The following is a 21,580-nucleotide window of genomic DNA, read 5'->3' as shown; positions in this document are numbered from 1 at the left end:
AAATAAAATATTAAAAAAAAAAAAAGAAAAAGAATATTTCTCTTGCCTACCCTTTAGAGAGGAAGAAACTAAGGCTTACCAAGGTAAGTAAAGCTGCCTATAGTCATGCAGCAAGCTAGTGAAACTGAAATTTAAATTTAATTTAGGTGTGCCTAAATTCAAAGTTCAAAGTGCTGCCTCCTTTGGAGGGAATGATATACTGGAGCCTCAGGGGTGGATTCTGTCAGGGCCAAAGCCAGAAGACAACCTAGGCCTCCTTGACATTCGGAAGGAAAAGAAGTTGAGAGCTCAAAAAGCAAGGTAAGACAAGTGGGTGGCTGAGGGTCCTCTGGGCAGCCCACAGACACTTGACAATTCACTAATCCTTTTCCATGAAGCCCATGCTGGGTGCTAAGGATGCAGAGATTTATCTGTGTCATCCCGGTCTTCAAAGAACTTATAGTTTTCCTTCTATCTTGAGATGTCTGTTTATCAGGGGACTAATTTTAAGGTCTAGAGATCTCCAATGTCCACCAAACCCTCCCCTGTCCAGTGGAAGTTATTCTAATCTAGGCTTTTCAGTCCAGCTAAATAACATCCACCAAATCCTGCCCTTCCTCTGCAACAGAAAAGTGGGAGGGGTAAAAAACACTGTAGAAGCTGCAAAGAGACCCAATCAGTTCCCCATCCAGAACCATCTGTAGTGCACCTGTGACAGAAGCTATACTGGAGGTCAGGAGGTACACAGGACTCTGTCTTGGATTCAAAGGGTTATCTTATGAAGAAAAACAATTAACAGCAGCTAAGATTTAAGAAGATGTAACATATACCTGCACTGTTTTAAGTATTTTACATTCAGTCCTCCCAACTGATCTGTGAGGTATTCGTAACACCAATTATGAGTCATAGAAACTGGATCACACACACTAGTAAGGGCAAGGCAGGATCAGTACCCAAACAATCTAGCTCCAAAAGCTATCACGCTCTTACCCAATGTGCTCTAATAGTGCTAAGTGTCAGCCTTCGGACGGGGCATTCACCTGGCCGACTAAATCAACACTAGATTCCCCCACACTTACTTGTTATCGGTGTGCTGGAAAGGCCATGGACTTTTAACATCAGGTATGGGGGTCAGCTCTAGGCCTGAGAGCAATACACACTGCTCAGCCTCAGCTTACACATTTCTAAATTGGTAATAATAAAAACTGGACTATTCTGAGATTAAATGAGACGATATACATAGTTGGTCTTCAGTATTTGTTTACTCACTGTCAAACTCCATCTTTGTGTTTCAGCTCAGTGTTTTCCTGACTACTTTCTGTCCCTTGTCTACAGGTAGACAGGCAAGGAGGAAAGGGGGACAAGACGAGGAGAGGGAACCATGGCTTCCACTTTCTTGGATTTCCTCTCCAACACTGGACACATCCCTGGAGACTTCCAAAGGCCTCCCTGTCCCCCATCTGCAGAAGCTTCTAGAATACACACCAGAAAGGTGGATGACAGGTTGCTGAACCAAGCAACACATAGATAAAATGCTTAGTAATCTGTACTATTTTAGCAAAAGAAAAAAGAAACAGAAAATTTATTGACAGTTTTGTTCTAAATGCTCACATATAAGATTTCACTTCATCTTATGATTTTAGAAACATTCCAGACATGTCAAACAAACTTTCTTGAACTTAAAAAAAAAAAAAAAAATTGACTAGAGTATATGCTTGGGAGGGAAGTGATGGGGTGGGGTAATTCAGAGAAAAGAAAGAGTACTGCATTTAAAGCAGTTGCTGCTCTCGGCTCCCTCTTCTTGCCTCCGCACCCATGGCCCAGAACCCAGCGTTCTCACCAGGAACCTCAGGTGCTGCTCCTGGGAGGTATATCTGCCTCAGCTCCCCTGCACTCTACCAAAATCACTGCCTCAAAGGCTCTTGCCTTAAAAAAGACTTTCAGTTCGAAGACTATAATAGTCATATTTAATATTTTTCTAATTACTTATTAATAATAAAATACAAGTAAAAACTATGAAAATATTACAAGCATTCCTTTTTTGTTTTACAGTGTTGGGGGAATAAACCCAGGGCCTTGCAAATAACTAAGCAAGCACTCTATCACTAGATTCATAACCAACCCTGGTATATATCTCTTTTTGTGGGCTTTTTTTTGTTTTCTTGAGATGGGGCCTGGCTGATTAGTCTAGGCTAGTCTTTTTTTTTTTTTTTTCCCCCAGGAACCAGGGATTGAACTCAGGCTCTTGCACTTGTCAGGGAAGTGCTTATTCTACTCAGCCATCTCCCTGGCCCACTAGGCTGGTCTTGAACTCACTATGTAACCTGAGCTGGCCTCAAACTACAATGATCCATCTCTTTGAGTGCTGGGATTAAGTGCCTCGCTTATACATATCTTTTAAGATATAAATTCTTATAATCCTTGTGATGACAAAACTGAAATGGTTTTATGAATTCTACTGGTAAACATAATTTATTTTTATAAGGAAAGGCTATCAATGGGCATGGTGGTGCATGCTTGAAATTCCAGTCCTCAGGAGGCTGAGGCAAGAGGACTGGTGCAAGTTGAAGACCAGTTTGGGCTACATAATTGAGTTCAAGGCCAGCCTGCACTGACAGACTCCATACCCAGAGAGAAGCGGGGAGGGATGGAGGGAGGGAGGAAGGCAGAGACAGAGACAGAAAGAGAGAAAAAGGTTCCCAATAAGCCATTGCATCTTATTTGTCAATAAAATGTGAGAAACTTGTCCTAGGATGTAGCTCAGTGGGAGAGTACTTACTTAACACACATGAGGATTATGGTTGACCCCCCAACACTTTAGGGGTCAGGGAGAATCCACAGAAATCTCTATTCTCTGACTAATAACTATTCATAGGAAATGACTTTAAGGAAATTATTCAACAGAAAAGAAAGGGATATAGACAATGGTTCTTGTTATGTAATTACTAAAACTCAAACAAGGAAATAATCTAAATATTCTATGACATTTTCCTACTGGGCCCTATATACTTTGTTTATATTGCATTTTTAATTGATTAATTAATTAATTTGGTGTTGAGGATCAAACTCAGGTCCTTGTGCTTGCCAGGCAGGTGTCTATACTGTTTAGTTATCTCCCTGGCCCGCTTACTGAATTTTAATGATTTATTCAAAAACTCTCACACATGGACAGTAATCCCCCATGAGTGAAGAGTTATCTTTGTCTAAATCCCTGCCATATAATAGAGTATAGGAATTAAGAACAAATATTATTTGTAATGTTAATAAAGTGCATGCATACTGTAGTCTATATTCTCATGGGAATGATTATATAAAACAGAAAACATACAACTCACAGAGCAGTGATGGTGAACCTTTTAGAGACCGAGTGCCCAAACTGCAACCCCAAGCCCATTTATTTATTGCAAAGTGGCAACACTGCAATTAAACCCAAATACTGAGGTTTTAGTTGAGAAAAAAAACAACTGTTATCTGATGCCCTGCTGCTAGGGCAACTTGGCTCACGTGCCACTTGTAAGAGGGCTGTGTGTGCCCACTGTGGCATGTGTACCCTAAGTTCACCACTACTGCATTTGAAGGATCACTGGATAATTTTGAAATTCTTTTAAATATTCTGTAAAGTTCTTTTAGTGCCTTGGAAGTGAAAAAGTGGGGGAAATTTGCTGTTATATGTACCAAATTTGTCTCAGAGTAGGGAAGAAATGACCATTGTGAAAGCTTAATGGGACTGCATTCTTTCAAGAGTAAAAAGACTCCAAATACTTATATATCATGTGTAGTATAATCTGTTGTCAGCTAAAAACTATCTCAAAGAAAGGCAGTATGTTTCAAAGAGAAGGAAAAAATCCTCTGAGCAATCCTTTAGGAAGTGAATGTGCTGATTCCTAACAGCAGGGGGTGCCAAAGGGACCACTATTGTTCCCAGGAGATGGCCAAGAGAAGGGCTCTGGTAACCCCAGTTCGAGCAGCTGAGGTTAGTGTGAAGCCTGAATACGCAGGCTTTCCCTCAACCACGGGACTCATCATGTCCATAGACCTCAAGAGACAAAAGCTACTTTTCTATCTTCACTAAATTTGATATGTAACCTTTCCCTGAATTATAAGCAGAGGCAAGAAATTGCAGTAGTATGCATTAGCACTGTTGGTGATCGTCATGAGCAGAAATCCTAGCTAACGACACAGCACATTACAGTTACTACAAATTTCTCAAATACCATTTATACTCACCACCACCTTGAAACAACAGACTTTCAGAGTTATGGTTCGAACAGCAGCTGGGTCTTGTTATTTACTCGATTCATAAAGCCACATGTGTTACTACATCACATTTAATAAAGTGATGACTTGAAATATAACAGAATTCTTTTATATTCTAGTAAATTTTATTTTATGCACCTAAACACACTTTCCTGAGAAAGGGCTTTTATAGGCTTTACCACACAGGCAAAGGGATAGAAAAGGTTAAGAACATCAGCTCAGTCTAAAGGCAAGCAATCGAGGAAAAATCAAATTTGATCTGAACACAGTTATAGAGAAAGGTATTTTAAGTCACAAGAGAGAAGTGGTCACAATGAACATTTTCATTTAGCTTGAATTCCTTGAAGGAGGAAAATCTACAAGTTAAGCTTTCCAGGTACCAAGTGCACTAGTGTTTCCAGAGGCCTATTTGTAGATATGACATTCAAAGATCTACCTTATCCAATTTGCTACTGCAAAGCAGGCTGCTGTTCACAGCGCAGGCACAAAGGCATGAAATAATGCAAATGTTGTCCCCAACATCTCTCTGGAAGAAATCATTATATGCGGACTCTCCAGAGAGTGAGTATATTCATTTGATGAACAAACAAGATCAGATCTGAAATGCTAGAAGGAAAGGACAAGATACTGAAATAAATAACAAGAGTCAGTACTTACATTCGAACAAAGAGCGACTCTTTGGATGTCAGACCAGGAGATGAATACTTTTCAACCAGGGCCAACGTACTGAAGCCAAACTTATGAATGGGCTCATTGGAATCCAGTGGGGGGAAATCAGTGTCCACCTCCCCATCATCCTCAGCAATATGCAGACAATATGCACTGACATTGTCACTGAAAGGAAAACCAACAAGGTGAGTGAATGTCAAGGTAGGGAGGGCATAAGAAGAACAGAAAATACTATGTACACAAGCAAACTGAGAGCACTGCTAGTCTGCACCCCAAGCCTGTAACAATTAGAACCTCCAAATCCTACTTCAACCAATAGGGAAAGAATATCTGGCAGACCAAAGAAGGAAAAATATATGAAATGGGGTATGTTAATGGTTTCATTGGCTGCTTGACATATACAGTTATTTTTGTGGTACTAAGGATTGAATCCAGAGCCTTTCCACTGAGTTGCTTCCCCAGCCCTCACCCCCTTTTTCGAGACAGGGTCTTACTAAATTGGTAAATTGCCTAGGCTGGGCTCGAACTTGTGATTCTCCTGCCTAGGAGTGCTAGGATTACAGGTATGCATTACCAAGTCCACCTCTACATAGGTTATTTTTATTAAGTGATCTTTTAATCAGAGATCACTTTCAATATTTACTGGGTACCTATTGTGGATTGTATGCAGAACATAATCCTGGAGATCAAAATTAAAGTTCAGTATCATTCCTTTTTTTTTTTTTTTAATTTTTTTTATTTTCTAGGGAAGGGTCTACAGGGTGTTTAGGGTCTCACTACTAGATCAGACTTGTAGTGATCACCACGCTCAGTCTTGGTCACTACCTCAGTGCACCCCAGGGGCAGAGCCAGCACAGCATACCAGGGATCAAACCGCTATCCTTGCATCTGCCTAAGCAAGTGTTTTAGTCTGCTGAGCTATCTAAGCCATTTACTTTTATTCTAAGAATCCATAGTATTTACAGTCGGATCCTACCATGTGAGTTAGTTGCTCTTATAGAAAAGAAAACTGATGGGTAATCCTGGTTGTCTTGCATACTTCTCCTGAAAGACAGTCTCTCAAACCTGTGCATTAATCAGAGGCTTCTGGCTCCCCCTAAATAGTTTTCCTCTATATTTATATTTTTAGCATTACCTAATTATAATTAGGATGGTGCTTACTTCTCTCCCCATACTGTACTGTTTCTGTGCCCTTAGGAATGGTACTGAGGGCTGGCCAAATAGCTCAGTGAATTAAAGCACCTGCAAGCAGGCACTAGGGCTGGGGTTCGATCTCTGGGCCTGCCGTACCGGCCCTGCCCCTGGGGTGTGCTGAGATGGCAATTGAGACTGGGTATGGTGACACGTGCCTGTAATCCCAGCTCTTGGGAGGCTGAAAACAGGAGGATCACTACAAGTCCAATCTGTGTAGTGAGATGCTGTACTAAACACACACACACCACAAAAAAAAAAAAAAAAAATTAAACGGCTTGCTTATTGTGATACAGTTATGGTGCCTCTTGACCACTTTTAGACAAATCCCACATCCTCAGAATACCCAGTTAGCACTCCTAGCCCCTAAGCTTCAGCAGTTTTCAATCAAAACACATCTCCTCTCTCCTCTGAGGAAGTAAAAAGGTGATTTATTAAAACAGGATGGGACCAAGCGCCTGCTTAGGCAAGCACAGGGACTAGGATTCATCCCTGGCACCACCCATGGGTGCACTGAGCCGGCCACCAAGACCAGGTGTCGTGGCACACACCTGTAATCCCAGTACCTGGGAGGCTGAAAACAGGAGGTTCACTATGTGCCAAGCTGCATAGTGAGACCCTGTACCAAATACCTAAATTAAAACAAAAACAAAACAAAACAAAACAAAACAACAAGAAAACAGGGTGGGAGACTACCTTAGCATATAAACAGTTTAAAATTAAAATCAAGTTAAGCACATTAAGATACCCTGCTCTAAAGTTGAATTGTGAAACTGCAGATCTGCTAACATTCAAAAGCATCCCAGTTTGGAAAACAACCTAGTAGTTTAGAAGGCACTAGACTTCTAAATTCTGTAGCTTAAATTTAGAGTTTTAATTACATGATTGATGCTTAAATTAATTAATTACAAAGTGTATGCTAATTGTTTAATTGGTTGCTTGATCTATAGAGAGCATTTTTTGAATTAAATGAGTTGATTTACAAAGTTTATTGATTGGATGTGACAATGAATTATTTCACTGACTACCTGATTTGCAATTTTCCCAATTAATTCACAAATCTTTAGCTGCAACTCTGCTTATTGAGAGAGCCTACTTCAGGTGATCTATACTCAGTGAGTTTGTCATGACTAGGAGATATTTATTATAGTAAACAGGTAACAGAAACAGATTAAAATTAATGGAAACTGTAAATTTGCTAAATGGATGGATAACAAGAAAGTAATCTGGCTATATTTGTCACTATAAATTTTGTATATTTGCAGTGCTGTTAAGAGATTTAAAATTCATGTCTGAATGCTACAGGACACTTTTGGATTTTTGGAGCAGGGTACTAAACTGACTACAAAACAATTGTGGAAGCAGAAGAAAGTACTTCAGATGATGAAGATGTCATGGTATAGTGCTAAAAGCTTTGTCGTCAGAAAGACTTGGGTTCAAATCTCAGTCCCATGCTTCATGGGCAAGTGATTTCAGATAACACACTCCCCCTGCAGTTTCAAATTCCATGTCTATAGAAAGGGTGTAATTACTTACTTTGGGAGTTGTAATGATCGCAAGAAATAATACATGCCGTACTTAGAATATAAGAGAAATAAAAAACAGTAAAGTGACATTAATAATAAAATCAAATGGAACCATTACAATACCTAAATTGTGGCCACATATTAGAGCAATAAAACAAAACTGAGCAGCTCATCAGACACACACATACTTCTGTAACTGGAGTTAACACATGCACTATGCTCCAGCCTTGGGGCTGCAAAGCCACGAGGGTTTTAAGGAGAAGGAAGACATTGATGGGACAAGCAATAGACAGCACAGATTATTTGTTGCCATGTAAATTAACCTGAGAAATGACTATGATCCCTCAGCATCACCGAAGTTCAAGGCCAAGTAATAAGTCTATTGATTAAAACAGAAAGCCAAATTCTGATATCAGAAGAATTCTGCTTTAATTGTCATGGGATGCCCTCAAATCTCCTCAAAACAAATTCAACTAATGTCACAGGATCAGATCTGAAAGCCACGAAAGGGCTCACTGCCAAGTGCTATTTTTTTCTCTCTAGTTTTTTTTTTTTTTTTTTTCCCTGTATTTTAGAGAAGGGTCTACAGGGTGTTCAGAGTCTCACTACTAGATTAAACTTGTAGCGATCCACCTGTTTACAGTCTCCCAAGTGCTCGAATTACAGGCGCGCACCACCATGCCCAGTCTCAATTGCTGTCTCAGAGTGCTCCAGGGGCAGAGCCAGCACAGCAGGCCTGGGGATCAAATCCTGGCCCTTATGCCTGCTTGCAGGTGCTTTAATCTGCTGAACTATTTGGCTGGCCCTTCTAGTTCTTAAATATAAAGTTTGAAATCATTCATTTCAAAAACATCTGCAGGGCTGGGGAGATAGCTCAGTGGTCTAAGTGCCTGCCTGGCAAGTACAAGGACCTGGGCTTGAGCCCCACTACTGCATGCTGTGCTGGCCCTGGAACTCCAGGTGCTCCATGCTGGCTACAGAAATTGGGCATGATGGCTCACGCCTGTAATCCACCAGTGCTGGGAAGGCTGAGACAGGAGGATCACTATGAGTCAGAACTGAGTAGTGAGACTACCCTGCACCAAATAAATAAATACATAAAATATTAAAAGGTTTAAATACATCAGCTCACTGTATCTTTACATCAACTCTGAGTCAGTTTTTTGTATTTGTATCTTTTTTTTTTTGGTGGAACCAGGGATTGAACCCAGGCCCTTGTGATTGCCAGGGAAGCGCTTATTCCACTGAGCCATCTCCCCGGCCCCGAGTATTTGTATCTTATGAATTAGAAAACTGAAGCTCAGTGGGTTAAGTAGCTTGTTCAAGATTAGCTGCTACCTAAGGGACAGCTGTTTGCATACCCCTCTTCTAACGGTACGGAGTACCACGACTTCCCTAGGTGTTTCGGAACCCACACTCCCATGGAAATGCCACATTTAGCTTTCATGAGAAGGAAGAAATTATAACACACTACTTATAAAAATAGGAGCTTATAAACATTACAAAATACTTCTATTTTTTAACAAAAGAGTGTAGAAATTTAGAAAAGAGCAGCAACAAATTGGTGATTACCCAATTAAACAGACTAGAGGATTTAAGCCTCCCTACCTTTGTTTAGTAACTCTTACTTCAAATCATTCCCAATACAGATACCTGGCCAAGTAAAACAGCATCGTCTTACAATTTTGTGGAGAGGCAAGAAATGGATTTTATAGTCACAACTTGCTTTAATGTTGACTCACCTTCAATGAATAAGGCGTCAAATCTCTCAGAACCTGTGTGTGTCCTTACTGACAGCACCTGGTCACTAGTTCTACATATCAACTGTCACCTGGCTCTTTTTCCTACTTATTCATCTACATTCTCCTAAAGCATAGAGATTCTTCTAGTCTCCTCATGCTTACTGCAGGAAAGAAATACATTTACAAAGCATTTACAAAGTACTTAGCAAATATCTGTGAAATGACTGAATATATGACTGTGACGACTGAAGCAGTACAAAAAACAGAGTCTGATTAATGAGGTATGTGTGTTAATGAGAAGAGGGGATGTAACAAACTTTGTTTTTCTCTTGCTTTTCATAATGATACCTTAACCAAATGCAGTATTCTGAGCAAAACACATGAGTCAAAGATTATAGTTCGAGAAAGGGAGAAGGCAGCACAGCAAGATGAAAGGATAAAACTGGCATTTTGGGGGCTGGTGAGATGGCTCAGTGGTCTAAGGCACCTACTTGGAACAAGCTTAGCAAAGCACAGGGACCGCGGTTCAATCCCCCAGCACCACATGCCAGCCAGCCGCGCCCCCTGGTGGGCTGAGCCGGCCACACACACACACACACACACACACACATAAATAAATAAAATAAAAATTAAAAAAAAAAAAACTGGCATTTTTACAGCCCATCACGATATGAGTACTGGCAATCCCGCTCTCTTGGCAGTACTTGGGACTGAACGCAGGGAATGCTGATGTATATCCCCAGTCCTTTTCCATATTTTATTTTGAGGTATGATCTAGCTATGTTGAATAAGCTAGCCTCAAACCTGGAAGGTAAAAAATGATTGTTAACTAGGTAAAATTTTTCTATGATATACCTATAAAAAGATTAGAAGTACCAAATGTTGACAGGGTTATACCTACATTTAAATGCACATTTTCTTTCTAATATTTTTTATTTTCCAAATGTCCTACATAAATGTAACTTTCATTTTTTTTAATAAAATGTTTGTTTCTCATAAGAGTAATATGTGTGGAATATACATCATTTAGAAATATGGAGCAGTACAAGGAATGGAGGAAAATCTTTCAGCATCGCACAGGATCATTTGTCCTACAGACCTGAGCTATGCCTGCCTCAGCCACATACCCAAATTTCTAAGTGTCCACTGTCTCTTATCAGATTGTGGATTTACAGAGAAAGTAATTACACCTACTACATAAGGAAGGGTCTCATAAGTTATTAAGTGACTTAATGTACTGTACAGTGTCTGGCAGGAAAAAACTCTTATTTTGCTAAGATTTACTCTTAAGTTTTTGTTAATACTGAAGCATGATGAACAGCACAAGGTAGAGAAACCAATTCCTGTTTTCTGATTTGACTACCAGAGAGAATGATCAAAGACTAATACACAAGTACAGGATAATTAGAGCCACAGGAGGCAATTTCAGTTTAGGTATGGATTGTTGGCACAGAAGGAGCAGCTCCTTTCTGGGACCAGGACACTAGGCGATGTGGATCCGAATCTTCAATAATAACTAAATTTTACCTGTTTGTCTCATCAAATAAGGTTACAATTTTTCATTAGAAAATTTTATTTCATTGAATTGTTCATCAATATTCATTTTTATATTCAACGGCTGGTATGGCTTTTATGAAGTGACAAAGGCCTGTAGCCCATATATAGATGGCATTTAATTCATATGTGAAAATTCAGGAGCATTCCAGGAAGCAATCCAGAATTCACCAAGTGTGATCTGGTATGTTTAATTTACATAAACATATAAATTCACTCATCTGTGCAAAATGCAGGATATATTTATGTATGACCAGACAGATGAACAGTCATTGTTTTGTTTTTAATGAAAGAGCACATGATTCTAAAATGTCCAGAATGCTTATTACTTGGGCTTTGGTGTTGTTTATCGTTATGACAGAATTAAGGATGTATCAGGCATTAGCAAGAAAAAGAAAGATCCTAAGGGATGTAGCTGAAAGTCAATCTCTGTAGAGTTACAAAAAAATTAAGACTGTCAGCTTTCTTTCTTTTTGTGTGTGTGTTTAGTACAGGGTCTATAGGGTCTCACTGCATAGATCAGACTCCTAGTGATCCTCCTGTTTACAGCCTCCCAAGTGCTGGAGCCACCACGTCCAGTCTCAGTGATGATCTCAGCACACCCCAAGGGCAGGGCCAGTGTGGCAGGCCTGGGGATCGAACTCCTGGCTCCTTTATCTGCCTAAACAGGTGCTTTAATCCACTGAACTTTTTGGCCATTTGGCTGGCAAAGGTTAGAAGACCTTTTTTGTTGTTTTTTGTGGCCAGCTCAGCCCACTCTGGGGGCGGGGCTAGTGTGGCATGTGGTACTGGGAATCAAACCGTGGTTCCCTGTGCTTTGCCTAAACTTGCCTAAGCAGGTGCTTTAGACTGCTGAGCTATTTCTCCAGCCTGAAAAATTGGAGGATTTTTTTTTTTTTTTTTTTTTTTGCTACTTCAGGCTGCTTTAAGGGTAGGCCTGGTGCAACTTATGGAGCTGGGGGGTTGAACCGTGGTCCCCTGTGCCTGACGGTGTTTGCCCAAGTGGTGCTTTGAATAACTGAGCTAACGTGCAAATCCCCTAAAGCATGATTTTTTTTTTTTTTTTTTCTGTATTTAGTACAGGGTCTACAAGGTCTCACTACGTAGATTGGACTCGTAGTGATTCTCCTGTGTTCAGCCTCCCAAGAGCTGGGATTACAGGTGAATGCCACCATGCCCAGTCTGAATCGCTATCCTAGTGCACCCCATGGGTGGGGCCAGGACACCGGGGATTGAACCCCAGCTGCTGCGCTCTGCCTAGGCAGGCAGAGACTGTCATGTTTCTAATTTTTTTTCCTCCCCAAATTGCCATGAAATACAAAGTATAACTTAACACTATGCAATTTGCTGAGCCACAGCAATCTCACTGTGGAACAGTTAGGTCTAAATTTTTTTGAGCTGTGTACTGTGATCCTGCACCAAATACATAAAACTAAAAATAAAAGAAATCCTAAAGAAAAAAAAAAACCCGCTAATTTCTCTCTTTTTCTTCTAATTTCTAAGTAGATTCAATCTTAATACTGCTCTGTCTGACCCCTTTATGGATAATTTCTATTGTAATGGCTTCAAATATACCACTCTTTTCTCATTTCATCTAGTATAATTCTTTTTACTTTAGATATTATACTTTTCACCACAGGAAGTACCACTTTGGTTTGTAGAAAAATACGTTCTATTTCTATCTCTGTCATATTCATGATAGTGCACAATCATCTTGAAAATATGGAACATATTTATAATTGTTTTAACATCCTTAGTTGTTAATTCTATCATTTTTGGTTATTTCTGAGAAGTCCTCTGTTAAGGAGGACATCTCCCCTCCCCCCATGTCTCTGGCATTCTTAAGTGGGGCTTTTGGGAGGTGATTAGCTTATGCGTATACTACCAGGTTAGTTCACTGATGGCTTTACAGCTGGATGTCGTATATGAGAACAGGTGGGTCGCTGTGGGGGTGGCCTGCCACGCCCCCCTGCTTTGGCTCCAACTGACCATGGACTGAAAGCTCTACAAACTGTGAGCCAAAATAAACTTCTCCTGATGGGTGTTGGTTATTGTGTCCCAGTAACAACAGTTCCTTTGTATTGTTCTGAAGTAGAGAAACTTTCAAGCAAATTCACTTAGCAGAGTTATGAATTTAAGAGCTCATAAAGTCTACTCCAAACTTACCCCCAAAACAACTACTTTTAATTCTACTACCAGGGGGTGGGTCTTTCAGAAATATCTACGACAGTGTTACCTCCTTGTTTAATGCCTTTCATTAGCTTTAGAATGAAGTCAGAAGAGTCGTAAGAGCACCTGGCTTCTGTAACTCCCTGTACTGTGCTTTGCCCTGTGTTCCAACCAATTTTTTTTTTTTTTTGCGGAACCGGGGATTGAACTCAGGCCCTTGCGCTTGCCAGGGAAGCACTTATTCCACTGGGCCATCTCCCCGGCCCTCCAACCAGTCTTTAGATGCCCCAGAGCACACGTAGGCTTCTGCTGCACCTGCTACTTACAACCCTCTCACCAAGTTGCATACCAGCTCTAGCCCTGTTAGTCTGGAAGCTCCCTGTCCCAAGTTATCAAGCATCCCTGACTCCCTCAATCCCAGGCTCCCATTCCCTGACAGAACCAGAAAAGCCCTTCTCTGTGCCCCTGAAACATTCTAGATATCCACTGTGACAGAGGCTTCCAAGACAATGGAGTGAAAGATGTGGGATCTGGTGTTTGTCTCAACTACCATCATGAAACTTGAAGCCAGAAACTGTATTTTATGATTCCCTTTATCCTGCATGCCTGGCATGGTGTCTGGGACCATGAAGAGAACATGTAAATGCCTGGAGAAAGAGAGTGAGGGAGCAAAGATGAACTAAAGGAAGGGGTCTCTTACATGGTCCCTGGTCCTTTTCACCAGAAGAGCTCCATTTCTTTGAACAGCATAATTGTCAAGAGCAAGGCAAATGGAAGCAGACCTAGGATCAAATACTAACTCCACTACTGGCTGGAAGGCTTTTGGTTTTCTGTTTTCTTGAGACAAGGACTCAGTGGCCTTAAATTCACTGTAAGTAGCCTAGGCTGGACTTGAACTCCCAATGATCATCCTGCCTCAGCCTCCTCAGTGCTACAAGTACGTGCCACCATACCTGGCCCTTCCTGGAATGTTTCTGTCTCATTTCTCTTTCGCCCTTCTCTTTTGTTCTAGTGTTACTTGATAAGGACATATACAATCTTGGGTAGTTGCTTAACTTCCTGTTTCTCTCTAGAAAAAAAAAAAAAAATCCTACTCATGATTTACAAAAGTGTTGTGAGAAGGAAATAATACATTTCAAGTGCTTAGCACATAGTGTGGCATACAGAAGGCACTCAACTGTTTTTTCTCTACTAAAGCATCACCTAGCAGTGTGCAGCTTCTGGCAACTATAAAGTGATACTGGGCAGTCTTTCTGTCCAGCTCAATGAATAACATGCTTGCTATAATTCTGCATTTACCATTTAAATAACATCACTGGGTTTATGATCAGCAGCTTGTCTCAGATGTGTCAGTTAGTCTTGTCAAACTGACTAGATTTAGAAGCAACTAGGAGGGCCAGCCTGACAGCTCAGCAGATTAAAGTGCCTGCTTAGGCAGAGCGCAGCGGCCAGGGTTAGACTGTGCCTTGCCGTGCCAGCCCCACCCGCAGGGCACACTAAGACACGATTGAGACTGGGCATGGTGGTGCACGTCTGTAATCCCAGCACTTGGGAGGCTGAAAACAGGCCTGGATCACTATGAGTTCAATCTACGTAGTGAGACTCTGTAGACTCTGTCCTAAATACAGAGGGGAAAAAGCAACTAGATTGTGAGATCACTACAATCATATAATGACCTAATAATCCCTTGTGAAGTTCAAAGCTGAATGAACTATTAAGAGGCAGGACCTAGTTAGAGGAAGTGGGTCATGGGGTACCCGACCCTGGGGACTCTACCTAGCCCCCTCTTCTTGGGCTCTTAATTATGCACTCTCTGCTTCCTGGACACCATGGCTGAGCAGCCTTCCTCCTCCATGCACTCCCCCCACAAAGTTTCTCCCTTGAAGACAACTGACCATGGAGTAAAAGCACTGAAACTCAGCCAAATACAAGTCTCTCCTCTTTTAAGTGCCAGGTGTTAGGTAGTTTGTCCCAATAATAAAACTGACTAATACAGCAGACACTTGGAAAAGGGTTTCCTGACAGGGTGAGGGTGGACAGTTTCAGTTCAGGTCTCACCCATTCTACAAATTATTTATTGAGCATTTTCTACGTGTTAAGCACTGTAGAATGAGCTGGGAAACACAAGCCCATACAACAGACATAGCCCAGACATCAAACTCATAACTGGGCTACTACTTAGAAGACTTTTCTTGGCTATCTCTCAAGTAATCTCAACTTTCATTACATTTAAAACCAAACTCTTCATTCTCTCTATTCTCAATCTATTTATTTCCTGGGACTTTCTGTTTTAACACCACATGCACACAGTTTTTCAATGTCCACTACGGGCCCATCTCTTCTCATGCATGCATGCTGGCGGTTTCAATTAAATCTGTGTACATGACTCTGAGATTCACCTTTTAAGGTCATCTCTCTTTCCTCTGACCTCTGGACAAACAAAACCAAATGACTCTTTGAAAACTCTGAGATACAGCAAGGGCATTGTAGATTAACAGGCAGAAGACCAAACTCCAGCTGTCCTTACCACTCCTCTTCACACACCAAAATTGAAAACCCTACCCTTCTGATATTCCCCATATGTCCTACTCAACGAAGAGCACTAAAACACACAATGGGCACAACCAAAATCTTGGGAGTCACCTCTGATACCACTCCTCTCCCACACTCCCCAGATGCAATTCTTTCTCAAGTCCTAAGAATACTACCTTTCCAGTATTTCCAGAACCTGTTCATATCTCTCAGGCTCACAGCGGTCCTTCCCACGTCTCATTCCATTTCTTTCTCTCCATCCTTTGCACTGCAGCCACACGCGCCCTCCCTGTTCCCCGAGCACAGTGTAACCCCTCCTGGCACGGGTTCACCACTTGCCAGAACAGCTTATTCAAAAGCCTCTGCTGTGGCTTTCTGGGGACTTCTCCCTGCCTTTGAGGCTAGGCACTCTTAAATGGTGTTCTTTTCTGTCAGAGCACTTGACTCCATTTTTAACCAGACATTATTTGAATTAATTTTAGTTCTTTGCCCACTTTCCTCACTAGACTGTGGAATTCATAAGAGATCATGTCTGGTTCCACTCACCATCATACATCCAGTGAAATGCCTGGGATACAGCAAACGCTCAATAAATATTTGTAGAATGCATGAATGAATACAAATGATAAGTGAAATGAGCCAGTCACAAAGTGCTATTACATTTGATAATTCCTTCTTTCGCAACATACTAAATTTTTGAATGAAGCAATGACATTTCTCTTGTTCTCCATCTTATCCTCAATTCCTAGGGCCTAGGATTTCAAAAATATTTTCTGAATGAAGAAATAAAAACTAGAGAGACAATGAAAGGTTAGCAGTTGCCAGATCTGGGGGAGGAGGGATGAACAAAGAGATTAAGCAGGATACGAAGAGAAGAAGAAAGGTATTTCTGACTGGAAAACAGAAAAGCAGACAGGGTATTACTGCCAGATAAGGGATGTGAAGTTTTACAATGTAGATACAGGAGCATGTCTGGGAGCCATCAGAAGGGAAGGGCCACTGATGGTGTTGAGGCAAATGATTTTCAGAGATGATACTAAGGAACATAAAGCAGAAGCAGTGATGTAGAAATGGGAGAAGAGTAGACATAGGTCTACATGCAGACAATGCAAAAGGGAACCATGAAGAACATACAAAAATGCAAATAACAAAGTTGTCTGGAAACGTAATATAAGGGCAAACACTGCCAAATTCTGTTATAAGTCTGCAGGGCATCACAGCATCACATATCGCGCTCTTATTCAAATCATCTAGAAAGGGCAACTTATGCTACTACTGCTGAACTAATACTAGTCTTAACTGTAGTAGCAGTGAGCTGTAGTTGTAACATTTAGTAGCAGGAGAAAGGCACATTTATTGAGGATCTGCCATTTCACTTTCATAACTACTCAAATAGTTTCCACCTCATTTTATACACAAAGAAACTTTATTACATGGGGCTTTAAGTAGTTCATCCAAGGTCACCTGCTGGTGTCAACACCAGATTTAAAACAGAAAGTATGGTACTGTATTTCACACTTATAACTGCTATGTTATACTCTGATTAAGGAGACAGACAAAAATCTGGCTGTGGTGGTATGTGCCTGTGATCTTAGCTACTGAGGAGGCTGAAATAGTCAAACTGAGTCTGAGGCTTGTTTGGGGAAAACAAGATGAACTGAGACTCCATCTCCATGGTGGGGTGGGGGGGGGCTTGCTGCAAACACAGATGTTTACATATTTAGAAAGCTTTTATGAAAAATGATTAAAATCAAGTTTGATGCTTAATGAGATAAACATTCCACAAATTATCAGCAATCTCCAAGGACTCCTGACAGCTAAGGCTTTATCAGCATGCTTTTTGGTACCAGGAACTGAACTCAAGACCTTGTGCTTGCCAGGCAGGTGCTTATGCCACTGAACTACCTCCCCAGTCGTTTTAGTATGAAGTGAATGTACCACAGGATGGTGACTGCCACGGCATGGTCATACCAGCTCCTGGTGTACTGCACTGCTGAACAGTTCCGGCCATACACTACAGGCAGCAACTGTGAATGGAGCTGTGCTTTCAATTACCAATAAACACCAGATAGCAAAGACAACCAAAATAAGAACCTTATATATCTCATCAATAATTACATATTGATTACACATTGAAATGATATAGTTTGGCTATAATAAGATACATTAGAAAATTAATTTCACCCTTTATTAATTTTTTAAATTGTGATTACTAGAAATTAAAAAATTGCAAAATGTGCTCACATTTGCAGCTTGCATTAATACAGTATTTCTTTTGGACAGCACTGCTCTAAGCTGAAAACTTCCACTCTCTGAGCACAGCAATAATCTTCAAGGTACACTACTCTTCTAGCTCCGGACCATAGCAAACTCTTTAGGCTTTTAGCAGCTCACCTATCAGTAGCCTGATAAATAGCTAAGTAGATAAGAGGCCTGTGAAATTATGCTAAATGCCTGAGGGACTAGTGGAAGGAAGAAGGCAAGGAAGGGCCATTCTGGTATACAAGACAGTCATAATATATGACTCAAGTCTTCCACAAAAAATGGGAATAGTCAAAATTTCTCTTGAAAATCCTTTAAATTATCTATGAAGTAGAGTAAATGTGGTTTTGTGTAAAGAGCAGGTGTATATCTCAAATTCATGACAGGATAAAACCTCACTGAATTTTCTTTTTCTCTCACAAATAGGTGTTACTTAAAAAGATATTGTTTCATTTTGAAATCTAATAGGGAAGTATAAATTAAGGGATGTTTTAAAGAATCTTATATGCCAGAAATATATCCATAGAAAAAGTCAATTCATCTCTGAGACAGGAGCAAAGGCAATGGCAAAGGCAAAAGGAAAGAAAGAAAAAAGAAAGGTACTAGAGAAACCAGATCTATATGCGACTACATGGAATCTAGATGCATACTTGACAGCTTTCTCTAAAAATTAACTTAAGCTAGATCACAGTTACTGATGTTATGTGCTAGGGATCAGGCCCACCCAGCGTTTTACTGCTGGGACATGGTAGGCCAGGGTTATACCACTGGTCTACGTCCCAGTCAGGATCATAAATCTAAATGTAAGCACAAAATATAAAATTTCTAGAGATAACAGGTAACCTTGGATTTAATGACTTTTTAGAGAAAACTCCCAAAGCACAATTCATGAAAGAAAATACAGATAAACTGAAGTTCCCTGACATTTAAAATTTCTCACAGAACTGCTGTTAAGACAATGAAACAGCATGGTACATGGTGGGGCAAGCTTATAAGCATGACAGGGAGGCTGAGGCAGGAGGACCACTGTGAATTCACGGCTAACCAGGGCTTCATAGTGAATTCAAGACCAGTGTGAACGACATAGTTAGATCTTGGTGTGTGCGGGGGGACAGGGGTGGGTAAGCTATCTTATAATTATTATAGTCCAATATCAAGATCAGGGAAACTGGACATTGGCACAATCCTGTTAAATGACTATAGCCCTTAATCTGTTTTCACCCAGTTATGTACATGCACTAATTCGTGTGCATTGTTTTACACATCCGTTTGCACATTTAAATTGTTGTAATCACTGGAATACTGAATACCATCACCAGAGCTCCTCTCTAGTACCACTTCATAGTTGCACTCTTCTCCAACACTGTCCCTTATCTCCTACAGCTAAGCAACAGTTGTGTCCCTGTACTTCTGTCACTTTGATTGTGATGTAAATGAAATCACACAATATGCAAACTTCTCAGGTTGTTTTTTTCTCCAAGAGAAGTTATCAGACTTGCTACACATATCAGTGTCTGTTCCTATTTTACTGTGTAGTAGCACTACACTGTACAGCTAGATGATCACAGTGCCTCACAATTCCCTGGAGAAGGATGACTGGGTTCCGTCTAGTTTTCACTACTAACAGAAAGAATATAATAAAAAGGGACCAAAAAAAATAAAAAATAAAAAAAATAAAAAGGGACCATCAACTAAGTAAGTTACAGGGTTGAACTGCATTCCTGAAAAAGATGTGCTGAAATGCTATCCTCTGGTACTTAACATGTACAGATGGCCAGAGATGTAGCTGCAGCACAACATGGAACTCAGTGTGAACCTAAAAGACCATGTTACTTATTTTCGTCTTTTTGAGACAGTCTCGCTATGCAGCTCAGGCTGGCCTCAAGCTCACTTTGTAGCCCAGTCTGGTCTCAAACTCACAATGATCCTCCTGCTTCAGCCCCTCAAGTACTGCTCTCTTGCTCTCTGCTGCCGCCATGAACAGTTGCTCTCTGTGCCATGTACCACTCTGCCTTGGAGTCAGCTGAGTAGGACTGAAACCTCCCCATTGATTGAGAGCTAAATGTTTCCTTCCTTCATTTTGGGTATAACGCATTTTATCCCAGCAGTGAGAGAAGAGTAACCGAGACACAGCAGAAGGAAATCATGCAGCAACCTTGGCACCAAACAGATCTGGATTCAAATCCTGCCTCAGCCACCTTCCCTTGGTATAACCTTTGGCAAGTAACAACCTTCTGACCCTGAGCAGAGTCAAAGAGGACCACAATACGCACTTTACAGGGAGCTGGGAGAATCAAACAAGACACTAGGTATGAAGTGCTCAGCCCAGTGCCAGCTCATGGTAGGTCCTCAACAAACATCAGTTCTTTCCTATTACCTCCCACAGTACTTTTATCAGTAGGGATCATGAAAGGGTTTGGAAATCATTAAAATTAATTTTCTCATATCTCAATTCCTAACCTTGTAAGTTCACTTTGCAGGCAGAATCCGTGAGGTGAGCCTGAGCTACAGGTCCAAGAGCTGGTAGGCAGCATGAGCTGGGTCAGTGCAGAGGTCTGGTGCCCAGGCCGAGACCTCTTAGAAAGACTGACTTGGCCAAGAATGGAACTGTGGTGGGCTGGAGGCCAACAGAAACTAGAGAGTAGCCAAAAAGAGAAAGGATTACTTGAGCTTTGGCTCCCGTCCTTCGCTTGTATACTGCCAACAGATGAGCCCAATGAGGTCCTGCACTCTGGCGCTGGCCATTGTCACCACGGTCATTGGCAGCAATCTGTCCTGGCTCGAGTGCAGGGGGAGGTAGACATCGATCTTCTTGGTTGCAGTTGTGCCTACATGACCCTGTGGACAAAGCACATGCATGAGAGGAAGGCACACAGCCACAGTCACACCATCCTTCTGGGTGCAGACCCTGCTCTCCTGACCTGGGCGTGCCTAGCCAGTGCTCATCCCTTCTGCACAGACCTGCTCTGCACCTGCACCCGGAACGGCTCCAAAGCAAGACCATTCTGCCTTGCTTCCTTTCATTTTCATATTCTAATGCACTGAAGGATCCAGCTCTGCCAGCAAGAAGGTAAATGAGCACTGCAACTAAGACGGACATGCAAGAGTAGCGAGTCAGTTGCTGCTGGGTACCAGGAGACTGGTTTTGCTCCTGATTTGATGAGATCCTGCAAAAGTCACCATGAGCTCTGCCCACACTGAAAATGGCCAGATCCCACCTTGAGAGGTTGGAATATGCTGCCTGCAGGTACCACATTTGCACTGGAACCAGGTGCCGGCTCTTCAGACCGGCTGGGGCTAGGTCCCTTTTGCAGCACATCTGCTGACTTCACAGCCACACAGGACACAGGTCCTTTCTGTCCCATCCTTGTCCATCCCCATGCTACTCTATAGATCCCAGCCCCTCCCCTGCTGTACCTCCCTTTCCGCCCTCTGAAGAGCCTGCACTAGTCAGCAAATGTCTATAAATCTAAAGCTGCCTCTACCTTTGTGCCTTAAGTAAAACTTGCTGTTTGATACTATTTTCTCTGTTGCTTCTCAAAGGAAGCTACTTTTTTCCTTTTTTCTTTTTCTTTTCTTTCTTTTTTCTTTTTCTTTTCTTTTTTTTTTTTTTTTGTGGAACCAGGGATTGAACTCAGGCCCTTGTGCTTGCCAGGCAAGCGCTTATTCTACTGAGCCATCTCCCCGGCCCCAAAATGG

The 21,580-nt window shown here is 41.4% G+C and overlaps 1 protein-coding gene across 7 annotated transcripts in view; it reads right to left on the bottom strand.

Annotated features, from left to right (window-relative positions):
* The window catches only part of Mapkap1 (mitogen-activated protein kinase associated protein 1), a 271,952-nt gene that overhangs the window by 110,408 nt on the left and 139,964 nt on the right, over nucleotides 1-21,580 (bottom strand). For all 7 annotated transcript variants that reach the window (XM_004641570.2, XM_004641566.2, XM_004641567.2 and 4 more), the window contains 2 exons: nucleotides 20,547-20,719; nucleotides 4,894-5,070 (listed from right to left, as the gene is read on the bottom strand). In XM_004641570.2, the coding sequence (XP_004641627.1) occupies nucleotides 4,894-5,070; nucleotides 20,547-20,641 (272 nt within the window). In that variant the 5' untranslated portion in view covers nucleotides 20,642-20,719. The remainder of the gene's footprint in view (nucleotides 1-4,893; nucleotides 5,071-20,546; nucleotides 20,720-21,580) is intronic.

This window comes from Octodon degus, unplaced genomic scaffold, assembly GCF_000260255.1.
Source record: "Octodon degus isolate 3935 unplaced genomic scaffold, OctDeg1.0 scaffold00138, whole genome shotgun sequence".
NCBI lineage: Eukaryota > Metazoa > Chordata > Mammalia > Rodentia > Octodontidae > Octodon > Octodon degus.
The sequence above is the reverse complement of the archived record's forward strand: the minus strand, read 5'-3'. Positions and strand labels throughout refer to the sequence as shown.